Genomic DNA, 12996 nt, shown 5'->3' with positions numbered 1-12996 from the left:
GGATGCCAGAAAGCTGCTTCTTAGGAAACCTTCCAACGTTTTCCTTCTTTGGCTGCACCGTACAGCCTGTGGATCTAGGTTTCCAACCAGGTATTGAAACCCACACCCCTGCAGTGAAAACACTGGGTCCTAACCACTGGACCTCTAGGAATTCCCAGACATCATCCAACTTTTAATGACATCTACTAACTCAAATGTTTAAAACTTTCTAAACAGATAAACCCCATTTGGGGGCTGAATTTGGACCATATAGAAATGGGCTCTCTGGCCAAGAAAAGGGTGGACAGCCAGCCACAACCCATGCCAATCCAGTCTGGAGTCAGGGGAACTCCCAAGTTCCGGGGGCTGAAGGAGAGTCAGGGTCAGTAGTGGGTGCCAAAGCCCCTGGGTCAGCTCGCACGCCCTCCCTAAGCCTGGATGACGTCACCCCCAGAAGACCCTCACCCACTGCAGCTGCTCAAAGATACTGAAGGGGAAGACGGTGCCAGCCGTCTCTGTCCTGGAGATAAAAGACCTGGGAACTTAAAACATGACCTGGAATGAAGAATCCCGATGTGTTCACTTCTTTCAGAAGGCAGCGTTTACGGAAGTGGACCGCAGTGCAGCCAATGATCAGCCTCACAGGAGGGAGGGAGAGAGGGAGGGAGGTGGGAGGAAATCCGTTTCTAGTCTTAGTTAGACCTATGGCTTCGAATGTAATTGAGGACTAAAGGGATTCAAGTCCAAAAGGCAGGAGTTGAAAGAGTATCATGTGTAATTTCTGCTGCACTGACCTTTACTGTGGGTAAAACACACTGAGCTTCCTGAAGGCCAAGGCCGAGTCAAGCCCCAGGCAGTTTTGCTGATGACCCAATCAGAAACATATTGCGCTATAAGATCCGGACTCAGAGGTAAACAGTCAAACAAGACACTCTCCATTCACACCGCCTGCCCACAGGCAACTACTATTAATAGCTGGACGTGCAGACTGCCAGCTCTTTTACCATGTGCTGTCGTAAAGTTTATCTATCTCTAAAAAGTAATAAACAGGGTCATATTACAGATATGGCATGTATTCCTAGCACAGTGGTTTTTAAAAAGTCCCTCAACACTTAGCTTTGCCTGTATAACAGAATCCCAACTCATTTCCAGGTCTAAGAACCCTGTGTGGGTCGGAGCCTTTGCCCCTCTGGCCCAGACCCAGTCTTCCTGCTCTTCCTGGAGCAAGTCCAGCTCCTCCCACCCCGCCCCCACCACCTGGGACCCTCAGCATCTGCTGCCGACCCACCTTCCCTGGCGCCTCCTGCGGCCTCCCTGGCACCTCCTGCAGCCTCCCTGGCGGCCAGCTCCCTCTTGCCACGTGGGTCTCAGCCCCATGGCACCACTTCGAGGACAGCTTCCTGACCCCCCGCCTTGGGATGCTCCTGCCCCCCCTGCTGCTCTATTACGTCACTCTGATTTCTCTTTTTCACATCATTTCTTTTTTAAAAAGTTACTGATCTACGGCTGCACTGGGTCTCTGTTCCTTCGCTTGGGTTTTCTCTACTTGCAGGGAGCGGGGAGGACTCCTCGCTGTGTGCACAGGCTCCAGGTGCTCCGGCTTCAGCAGCTGCAGCTCACGAACCCTAGAGCATCCGGGCTTCAGTAGTTGTGGAACTTGGGCTCAGCAGTTTGCAGCTCACGGGTTCTAGAGCTCGGGTTCAGTAACTGTGGCACACGGGCTTAGCTGCTCTGAGGCACGCAGAATCTTCCTGCACCAGGGACTGAACCCATGTCCCGAGTTACAGGCAGATTCTTACCTACTGCGCCACCAGGGAAGTCTGGGGGACACCTGTATTATCATGTCCACTTCAAGTCTGCTGTCTGAGATCACGCAGCTAATGAAAGGAGGGGGTAGGATTCCAACCAGGTCTTTCTGGTGCCCTTAATCGCTGTGTTCTGAACACACACATTTACACAGGGAGAGTGTGCTGTTTGGTGGTCCTGGTGACCTCGGCGACAGGAAGAGCAGAGCACAAGGAGAAAGGGGGGGCAGCACTGAAGTCACCCCTCCCGTTGCTGCTTTTACAGTAACAGGCCAATCCCCTCTTCTCTGAAAACCCTGCGTGACAAACATCCCACCCACAGAGCGTGGGCAGAGCCAGCCTGTTACTCAGAGGTGAACGAGCGTGTTCTTGGCTTGCATGGGCTCTCTTTGGCCCCATTAGCGTACAGAGCAGAAGTTTCTAAGGAAATGAAACCCCTACAAACAGAAAACACTGCATCTCTGAAGAAAGGACAAGAAAAACATCCCTTCATTTTAATCACAAATTTCCAAAGGATGCATGAAATTTATGTTTGCCAACAGGTACTCAGTGTTCCTCTCAAGGAGGGTGGGACACGATTTAGAAAAACCCATGTAAACACAGTGAGTCACTAGAGCCAAGTGACTCACAGGTAGTATTCATGTAAGAGCCAAAAGATAAGAGAGGCATGGGACGGCAGAGACCGGGATGGAGTTATCCAAGAGAACTGGCTTGGGGTTCAAAACAAAGGAGACCCTGAGGCTCACAAGCTTCGCCAGCGAAAACGGCCAGAGTCCTCTCTCTCCTTCCTCCTTGGCAAGACCTTCTCACAGAGAACCCATGCGTGACACCAGACAGTGACCCGAAGCAAAGAGGATTCTGTTCAACAGCAGAGGAGGAACAGAAAAAAATTTCAAGAAACCAATAGAAATGTACTAAATTTGATAAAAGCCATAAACTTTACATAAACTATAAACCCATTTAGTTCAAGAAATCCCAAGAGGAACATGAGGCAAACTATGTCGAGGCACATCAAAATCAAACTGCCACATACCGATATCAACACGGCTAGCTTTTAAAATTAAACTAAAGTGTTGGTGAGGATGTGAAGCAGCCGAAACTTTCCCATACACTCTGGTGGGAATGCAAAACGGCCCAGTCCTCTGTAAAACACCTGGCGGTCTCTGATAAAGTAGAGGATACACCTACCGTAAAGCCAGGCAGCTTTACTTCTACCTGTTTATCCAAGATTAATGGACATATACACAGTAACGGTCAAAATCTGGAAAACCCCAAATGTCCTTCGGATGGTGAATGGAAAAAACAGCTCAGTAAGAATGCATAAACTATGGATACAGCAAAAATGTGGTGTCTCTCAAGATTATGATAGCTGAAACAGATAAGTCACAAAAGACTACATACTACATGATTCCCTTCATATGACATTTATATTCTGGAAAAGGCAAAACCACAGTGAAAGAATGCAGATCAGTGGGTGACAGCGCCTGGTGACTGCCCCTGGAAGTCAGACCCCATGCTTTGAGTGAAGGCCTTGCAGAGGGCTTGCTTTGAGAAAGAGGCAACCTTGGAAGAGGTATTTTGATCTCTGCTACAAGATAGCGGTAAAGAGAAAAAGGTGACCACGGGAACACTGAGTCCCTGCACCCAGCCGGGTCTAAATCCAGACTCTCCCTAGAGATCCAGGAAGCCCTGTTCACTGCTCGAGCTCTTCTGAGCTGTGTCGTGTGACTGAGAGTGACCCAAGCGACAGAAGCTCTTTAACCAGGCAGGACAAAGTGCCCCAGCATTTCAACACTCTCCATCACTTACCCGACAGCGAGATCCCTTCTGCGAGCCCATATGGAAGGTAGGCAAAGATGATCATCATGCCAAACTCCAAGGAAGGTGTTTTCCTCAAGTCAATGTGCTTTAGCACGTAAATGACAACTGTCAAGGAAAAAGAACCCAAGGACCCTATGGGTGATCTAGAGAAGTCACAAAACCATGACCTTCCAAATAGAAAGGGTAAACACTGGATACAAAGATGTGGGAACACCCAAGGTAACGAGTGAAAAATCTGTCATTACAGACTTTTTCCTCTGTAGGGAGGACTCTTGTTTTAAAACAGGGAATCTGACAAAATACTGAAAGATGTAAATTCCTGAGACAAGCAACGGGGAACATTAAAGTCACCCAAGTCAATTCATTTGGAAATGCTGACTTGGAGGGCCTGGGAGCAGCGGGGGCAGAGCTGGGCCGGCAGACAGCCCGAGCACAGCCCACTCTGCCAGGTTGCCTCCAGCACTGCGTCCCCCTTCCACGCCTCCTGCTCCATCAAACGAGGTCACTACGGGGTTTCCAGAACCGTGGGCATCAGTGCGCTACTGCAGGACCTTCTCTCCCGTCCCTGGACCTTTATAAACCCACGCTCCTGTGAAAGGAGAGTCTTCTACGTGCTCTACTGTCGTTCGCAGGCCTGTGCTGGCACCCGTCTACTCGGCTTCATTAAGGTAGAGGCTCTCCCTCTCCTCCACCCTTCTAAAGAAAGAGATAAATGAAGAGGAAAATACTGAACTGGAAAAAGTCTTCTTTTCTATTCTGTTTATTGGTACAATATGAGAAGCTGTCAGCCAACTCAACAGCACCTTGAGACTTCTGGACGTAGGAACTGAAGGGAAAATTTAACAGGACAGCAGACACATGTGCCTGTCTGAGGCAGAAGCAGCTCTTCTGGCCGTCTGCGAGACAGACTGCTCGTGGAGGAAGGCCAGGTGGCCATCTATCTCCCTGGCTCAGGCGCACACAGAAATGGTCTGGTGCCTGTTCCTGTCTTAAACACGGCATTTTCTACAGCAATAAAGGTGTCAGCGGCCTTAACAAGTTTCTTTGTTTCTCTGGCTGGAAGAGCTTGTGGGTCGTTAAGCCACAAAATCAGTGCAAATAACTTACATGGAGCTCATTTTGAAAGCCTCTTTCCTGATTCATCCAGATAAATACTTTCAGTGGGGTAGAGATTTGCTCAATTTGACATTTTCAAAGGAAATTAATTTCCAATTTTCTTAATGTGAAAAGTGAGACAGCGGAAAATGAAATTCATCTGAATGCGGTTTTCATACTCTGGGAACTGAGAAGACCCCAAAATCAGACCTGATATTCAACCATGTACATGTTTTTTAAGCTTTGAAAAGTGACATGCTACATTTCACATGTTAAATTTTAAAATCCTTGAGTTTAAAGTGCTCTTCAAACCAAAACTAAGCATAAAAATCCTCCTTAAATATGACTTTAGACTACAATTGGTCCCCTTAAGGAACTGGAGAAAATGATGAGAGATGGATGTAATTAGGAATAATCTTCCTGGCCACGCGTGTTCATCATATTAAAAGGATATCAATGCAGATATTAAGCCAGTGAGGGTGCCGAGTGCCGCGGAGCCAAAGAACATTTTGAGGAAGTAGCCAAGGGCTTGTAAAAACGTCTGCCACCCACTGACATCTGACATATTTTTTCTTGTTAAACCTTCAGCTGTGCTAGGAAATAAAAGAAAAACACAAAGAAGTTAAAATGTTATAGACAAAGTTATCAGAAATTAACTTAGGACTCAAAACTTAACTTCTTGCTTAATCTTTCATTCATTCATTCAATCATTCAACCTGTTAGCCAAACATTTATTTGTTCACCTCCTTTGTTCCAGGCACCGTGTTAGTTTCTAAGGGTTGGGAGATGAGAGCAGGTCCCTGCCCTAAGGAGTGCTGTAGTCTAATAAGGGAGAAAACAGATGGAGGCACTTTCCCGGTGGACCGGTGGCTAAGACTCCAAGCTCCCAATGCAGGGAACCCGGATTTGATCCCTGGTCAAGGAACTAGATTCAACTAAGAGTTCTCACACCACAAGAAAGATCCCATGAATACAAACTAATACTCAGCACGGCCCAAAAGAAGAAGAAACAGACACACGAACACACAGACGGGAACTAGGGCCACCTCAGTGTCAACTACAAACGGGCGCTTGCCAAGGGCATTTGCCACATGCCTCTGTGCAGACTGAAGCCTGCGCTGCTGGCCTTCAACACACATCCCCTGCATGGACTTCACGGTGGAGAATGCACTTTGTGCTCCAGGGAAACTGGTGGAACAGGTCTTCAGATAGTTATTTACAGGAACTGACTGCATAATCCCAATCCTTGCATCTCCTCGTATCTAGAGCACTAAATCCCTTCATGATGACATCAGCTCCTCGTTAGCAGCAGAAAGCCTTTTGTCAAGTAAGTGCTTGACTGCGCTGAATGCTCCCTTCGCCAAAATCATAGAAGCTGACCTTCCCCCCATGCCTCTCTTTTGAGTTTTTTTCCCTCCACTACCTCTTCGGAGCAGTTTCTTGGAGCTGGCTTAGGTGCCGTCTCCCGGGCTGCAGTCCTCATTTTGCTCCAAATAAAACTGAACTCGCAACTCTCAGGCTGTGCATTATTTTCAGTCAACATCAGGAAAGAGCAGAGGAAACACGTGGAGGCATCTAACTCAGACAGGTGGGGCTGTAGAAGCAGGCTCTTTATGACACACGGGCTGGGTTTCGACTTAGGCTAAAGAAGAGTTAGCCAGGTGAAGAAATGAGGGAAGGCACTCAGGGCAGAGGGAATGGCATGTGCGGAGGCACGGAGCCTCCAGGTTAGCAGCACACAGGTGCTGTGCTGTGCCTAGTCGTTTGGCTGTGTCCGACTCTGCGACCCCCAAGGATTGTAGCCCGTCACGCTCCTCTGTCAATGGGATTCTCCAGGCAAGAATACTGGAGTGGGTTGCCATTCCCTCCTCCAGGGGAATCTTACTGACCCAGGAATCAAACCCAGGTCTCTTGCACTGCAGGAGGATTCATTACCGTCTGAGCCACCAGGGAAGCCCAGCAACACGTTGCAATCACACAGATGACTGTGGATAGAACATAGGAACAGGGTGTGGGGGGAGAGGTCCATGGGGAGGATAATGTTAAGAGGTGAGGCCGGAGCAGCAGACAGGGCGAGACTGTGAAACGCTGTTGATGAACCCAGCTAAGGAGCCGGTCTTTTATTTGGAAGGCCCGGAGGATTCACAGGGAGTGTTTTCAGGATGGAGTGGGGGTGGGGGAGTGGGGCTCCTGTGAGATACAAACCTGAAACTGAGGCTGTGGCATGAAGCCAGGTAGCATGGAGCCGCCTCAAGAAGACATGTCTGCGGGTAAGGCTCAGAGTGGGGATTGGAGGGTATTAGGAGGAAGAACGGAAAGGACTTTCCTCTCACTGTTAGACAGCAAGGTAAAATGTCAGCAGCCGTTAAATGCAATTGTTGGTTTCATCCCCAAAGGTAAAACCATTTTACCGTTAAAATATTTATTCTCCTTAAGTATTTTCCTTCTGCTGATTACACCTTCTTTCAAATCCATCCACTTCTCTCCCTCCCTCTGCTATCCTCCTCCAGTCCAGGGCTTCTGCCTCTCTGATCTTTGCATATAAACACCCTGCTCTTTCTAGGAGAACCCAACACTCAGGGGCCTGAATGATCCCTTGAAAACGCATATCTGATCAGGTTACCGTGTGTGTTAGTCATCCAGTCGTGTCCCACTCTTTGCAACCCCAAGGACTGTAGCCCACCAGGCTCCTCTCTGTCCATGGGATTCCAGGCAAGAACACTGGAGTGATTGCCATTCTCTTCTCCAGGGGATCTTCCTGACTCAGGGATCGAACCTGGTATCCTGCATTGCAAGGGGATTCTTTCCTGCTGAGCCACCTGGGAAGCCCTGATCAGGTTATTAGCCCAAGCAAAACCCATCCTCAGTTTACTGCTACGTTTAAGAGGAAACCCAGTCTGACCCTGATCCTCCCCACCACACCTCTCACCTCATTTCCTCCTATTCAGGTCGGGCCCCACCACCACCGGCACCTCCCTGCAGGTCACCTGTCTTTCTTCCTGGGCTCCGGCCAACTCGTTTGTTCTCAGAACCCAGGGTCAGTGACCCTCCCTCAGGGACATCTGCCCTCACACAGGCCGGCGCGCTTACAGGCTCTCCTGGTGCCTAACTCCCTGCACCGCACGCGCAACTAGCGCATCATCCCACGAGGACCATGCCTGTGCCCGCCTTACTCACGGCGTATGCCAGGGCCTGGGCAGAACCCAGCACACAGAAGGCACTCAACCAACTTTTGCTGAATCAGTGAACAAAACAAAGACTTGTCTAGAGAAACATTTGGCCTCATTAACCAGTGTTTCATGAACTGGTTTCGTTTTCTTTAAGCGTTTTATTTATTTTTGGCTGTGTGAGCAGGGACTCCTCTCCAGTTGCGGTGTGCGGGCTTCTCACTGTGATGGCTTCTCTCGCTGCAGAGCCTGGGCTCTAGGGTGAGTGGGCTTCAGTAGTTGTGGTGCATGGGCTTGAGGTGCCCTGCAGCATGGGAGATCTTCCCGGACCGGGGATCGAACCCGTGTCCTCTGCATTGGCAGGCGGATTCTTGACCCCTGGACCACCAGGGGAGTCCCGAGTTGGTATAATTTTTTGGTGTGGGGAGGGTTCTTTTTTTTGCTGGCTGTGCTGGGTCTTCGTTGCTGTGGGGCTCTTCTCTAGCTGCACCCAGCTGGGGCGGCCCTCCAGCTGTGGGGCCTGGGCTTCTCAGTGCGGAACACCGGCTCTGGGGCACGCAGGCTTCAGCAGTTGTGGCTCCTGGGCTCTAGAGCACGGGCTCAACAGTTGTGGCGCACGGCCTCCCAGACCGTGGATTGAACCTGTGTCTCCTGCAGTGGCGGCACTTTCTTTACCACTGAGCCACCAGGGAAGCCCCAAACTGGTATACCTTTAAAACAGGATCATCTCAGGAATTCCCTGGAGGCCCAGTGGCCAGGACTCTGGACTCTCACTGCTGAGGGCCTGGGGCTTGACCCCTGATCAGGGAACTAAAATCCCACAAGCTGTGTGGTACAGCCAATTAAAAAAAAAAAAAAGGGCAGGATAATCTCTGATAAAAGGATGGCTTGGTCAGATAACCTCAGCCTTTTGTGGAGATTCACAGCACAATATAACACAGTAAAGGTTTTAAAAAGTCCTGCAGAAAAAGAAAACTAACTTTTCTCACATAAATGTTTTCCAAACTCACTCCAATCGCCCCCATTCCTGTTCTTTCCCAGCAGATCATGGGTTAACATCCCACCCAGGGGAATGCTGGGAACCAACAGGGTTCCTACTGGGGAAGTGCTTTTGAAGGCGAAGGGCACCTCTAGCCTCAAACGACCGACCCACAGATGACCTGAGTAGCGTCCCACCCTCACCCCATTTCATGACCACAGCCAGGGTGCCAGCTGGCGTCACTGCTTTCTTTTCATGCAAAGGAGGCTGAGGGCCAAAGACAGTGGCTAATGGGTGAGGTCACAACAATGGTTAACAGCAGACCCCAGGCCACGGCCAGTGATTTCCCAACTCAGGACAAATGAAGGGAGGATTCAGACCTTTTCTGGCCTGGAGATTTTGTGCATTTTATTTTTCTTCAGGCCATGTTTCTCATACCTTAAAGAATAAAAAGTAATACTGATTCAGGATCCATTTCATGAGCTTTAGCTGCAGCTGGAGAGAACAAAAGGTTTCTACAGCAATTATTTTAAGAATAGACTGTCAAAGTAACAAATCAAAGCTAAAAATAATTAAGCTTAATGAAGAAAACAGAAGACACTTAGCTTTTCTGGCATTTATGAAAGTGAAAACATTAAAAAAAGGGGGTAGTTCATTAACATCTTCAGTTACAAAGATAAATGCATCATCATCGGATCACTTTGAAAACAGTCATTTATGAAGTATACACTTAAAAACAAGATGTGATTCTTCCTTGTAACCAAGGAAAGCTGGACAACACCTCCCTCCTACACGACAAACACAAGGCAGACCTGCCACGCCCCCTCCCCCACCTCCCTCTTCTCCCTGAAAATGCCAACAGGCTCACGGGATAACCGGCCGGGATAACCGGCCGAGTCAGAGGCTGACTTAGGTCAGTGACTCCCGCCCCAGTCTGTGTACCAGCATCAGAGGAGGTGAAAGCTGGAAAATGCACGTGGCCCATTGATCCAATTTTGGGAACTGTCATCAGAGGTGATCCTGGCCTTCAAAAGTACTTTTCCAGAAAAAATGTGTGGCTAGGTACAGTGACTCCATCCTTTCTCATTTAAAAAAACAAAGTATCTCCTAAGCTTTGGCCTTTTTTTTGTGGCAAAGAGACCTGGAAAAGCTCAAAACTAAGATTCTACCTTGAGAGATTTAGGAAAAAAATAAATCAGAGATAAATCAGTTGAGTTTAGCTCCTAATCTATAAAAATAACTCCTGACGTCACCTCCAATTTAGGCAAAATTCTTTTTTTTTAAAGATCATTTACTCATGGCTGCATCAGGTCTTGGCTGTGCACACGGGCTCTTTGCTGCAGTGCGTGTGCTCCTTACAATGTGGGACCTTGGTTCCCTGACCAGGGATCGAACCCATGTGTCCTGCACTGGAAGGCGGATCCTTAACTACCGGACCACCAGGGAAGTCCCTCGGCAAAACTCTTTATCACAAAAGTTCAAATGCACAGCCAGGACACAAGATAAAAGTAAAGACCAGAAAGCTAAGAGGTTTTCAAAGCAGATCTTAAAAAAAAAAAAAAAATATTGCCATCAGATTATTTTTTAAAGCTCTTAAAGCATGATATATGATGATCTCCTAATAAAACTATAAAAAGTTTTAAGAGAAATGTAAAAAAGCCAACAATGGGGAACTGGTCAAAGAGAGAGCGGTAAATCCATAGAAGGAACATTCTACAACTGATAAAATGATGTTACAGAAGACTATTTTATCAACTCTGCTCAATGGAAATGTTACAATATATTCCCATCTAAATAAAACACATGTATACATCTACCAAACCGTTACCTGTAATTATCTCTTGGGAGTTACAACGCATGTATTGTTTTTTCTTTTTTCTTCTTCCTTTTACAGTTTTCTAAATTTTATATGCAGAATATATGTATTATTTTAGAATATATACATATATTTTTGTTTTAAGGTCTGGTGAGCCCCTCTTTCAATTAAACAACATTTGGTAAGTTCTTTCTGCAAAAGGAGGACAAAAAGGGACAAACAAGACACAGCAGCTGGGGGACAGGAGGAGATGAGAGGACCTCACATGACGGCAGCCGCCGTCACTGCCTCGCATGACGGCAGACGCTTCTGTTTTTAAACATATTTATTCATGGCTGCACTGGGCCTTAGCTTCTCTCTAGCTGTGGTGTGTGGGCACACAGACTTTGTTACCCTGTGGCATGTGGGATCTTAGTTCCCCAATCAAGAATCAAACCCGCATCCCCTGCATTGGAAGGCAGACTCTTTTAACCACTGGACCACCAGGGAAGTCCCTAATGGCAGATGCTTTTCATGTAAGTGTATTTATCTAGTAAACTCCCAAATCGAATCCTACGCTGAGGCGTTATCACCCTCACTCTAATACTGAGACACCAGTGGCTCCAAGAGGTGAAAGAGCTGACCCAGGGTCAAACAGCTATGAGTGGCCATCACTGGAGCTTGAACCCAGGTCAGTCTGACTCCAAGATCTGGGCTCTTTCCACTACAAAAATATTCTTTTATTCCAACACAAGAATTGTCAATGTAGTCTGTATTGAGTGGTTATACTTTGCAAGGAATCCCACAACAAAGAAAGCAAGTCCAAAATCAGAGAAAGGAGAAGCTACTCTCTAACAGAACACAGAGCGGCCCCTCGAACACTCTTCGCTCGTCTCTGACGCCCGCACAGGGCTCCCTTCTCTAGCCGCTCTGATGTCTGTGCCTTCTCGGTTTTCTGGCAGGACCGTCGGGCCCTCCTGGCAGGACCTGTTAACAAACACCCCAGCTGCAGAGTGCAAGGCCAAGGAAACAGCCCTGCATCCAAGAAATGCAGCTGAGATAACTCAGACGCACTTCCTTTGCCCAAGGACTTGAAAAAAAATATTTATTGTTATTTATTTGGCTGTGCTGGGTCTTAGGTGTGGCATCCAGAATCTTTAGTTACCGCATGTGGGATCTAGTTCCCTTGACCAGGGACTGAACCCAGGCCTCCTGCCTTGGAAGCAAGGAGTCTTAGCCACTGGACCCCGAGGGAAGTACCCACAGTGACTTCCTGACATTTCATGACACACCTTTAATTTCTCAGCTACTGTCAACATGGGCAGTGATACCAACAAACAACTGAAAAGACCCGCAGTTTCCAAAGCAGCCTTCACACTAGAGCAGCTTAAGGCAGGATGTCTTACAGTGGAGAAAAGGAGGGTGCCCTGCACCGGCTCACAAGTGGGAGAACAGGGCCTCTGCTGACTGCTTTCGTCTGGAATAATCCTGTCCAAATACTGATCCCTCAACTGGCTGCTCAGCTGTCCTCTGGGGACTCACCCCAGACCTACTGGATCAGGAGCTCTGAGGGTGCCGCCTGGCAATGTGACATTTAATAAGCATCCCATGATGCTGATGACAAGCTGGGCTTAGTTTAAAAGCACTGCTAAGGACTTCCCTGGCAGTCCAGCGGTTCAGACTCTGTGCTTTCAATGCAGAAAGCACAGGTTCAATCCCTGGTCGGGGAGCTAAGATCCCTGATGCTGTGCGGCCCAGCCTAAATAAATAAATAAAAGCACTGCTAGGAGGTAGGTCCTCCAGGGCAAGGATTCTCCTCTAATCACCCTGGGCCTTGACAGTATTCCTGAGGCACACCAAGGTTTGTCGGGACAGAAGGACGGAGAAGCGGCGAACAAATCACCCACAGGACAAGCAGCCGTATGTGCAGCTGCACGTGGATATCTGCCCTCTGATATGAGGCCCTTTAGTTCCGCCGCTTGAAGAAAGCACACTTACTTGGTCAGGACAATGGAGACTGCGTCATTGAGAATGCTCTCTCCAAACACCAGCATGTTGAGCACTGGGTCCACATGAAGGGCGTTGAAAATAGCAATAGTGGCCACTGGATCAACAGCAGAAATCAGGGAGCCAAATGCAAAACTGTCAAGAAGAGAAAAGGAAGGGGCAACTCTGTAATGCTTAACACCTGGTCCAGAGAGTAAAAGTCAAAGACTATTTAGTGTAACATAACAGGACACCCTGTAGCTGAAGGAACTACAGAAGATGGTGTCTTGTTTTCCACTTAAAATACCTGCTGATTGACACTGTGGGTGGAGCAGTGAAAGGCCCACTCTATAAGGAGCTGTTAGGAAT

The 12996-nt window shown here is 48.1% G+C and overlaps 1 protein-coding gene across 5 annotated transcripts in view; it reads right to left on the bottom strand.

Annotated features, from left to right (window-relative positions):
• Window positions 1-12996, bottom strand: part of SLC9A8 (solute carrier family 9 member A8) — a 74899-nt gene that overhangs the window by 20873 nt on the left and 41030 nt on the right. For all 5 annotated transcript variants that reach the window (XM_061437926.1, XM_061437928.1, XM_061437925.1 and 2 more), the window contains exons 8-10: window positions 12640-12783; window positions 5155-5293; window positions 3594-3699 (exon numbers count right to left, since the gene is read on the bottom strand). In XM_061437926.1, coding sequence (XP_061293910.1) covers window positions 3594-3699; window positions 5155-5293; window positions 12640-12783 — 389 coding nt within the window. The remainder of the gene's footprint in view (window positions 1-3593; window positions 3700-5154; window positions 5294-12639; window positions 12784-12996) is intronic.

This window comes from Bos javanicus, chromosome 13 (assembly GCF_032452875.1).
Source record: "Bos javanicus breed banteng chromosome 13, ARS-OSU_banteng_1.0, whole genome shotgun sequence".
NCBI lineage: Eukaryota > Metazoa > Chordata > Mammalia > Artiodactyla > Bovidae > Bos > Bos javanicus.
This window is presented reverse-complemented; position numbering and strand designations above follow the sequence as displayed.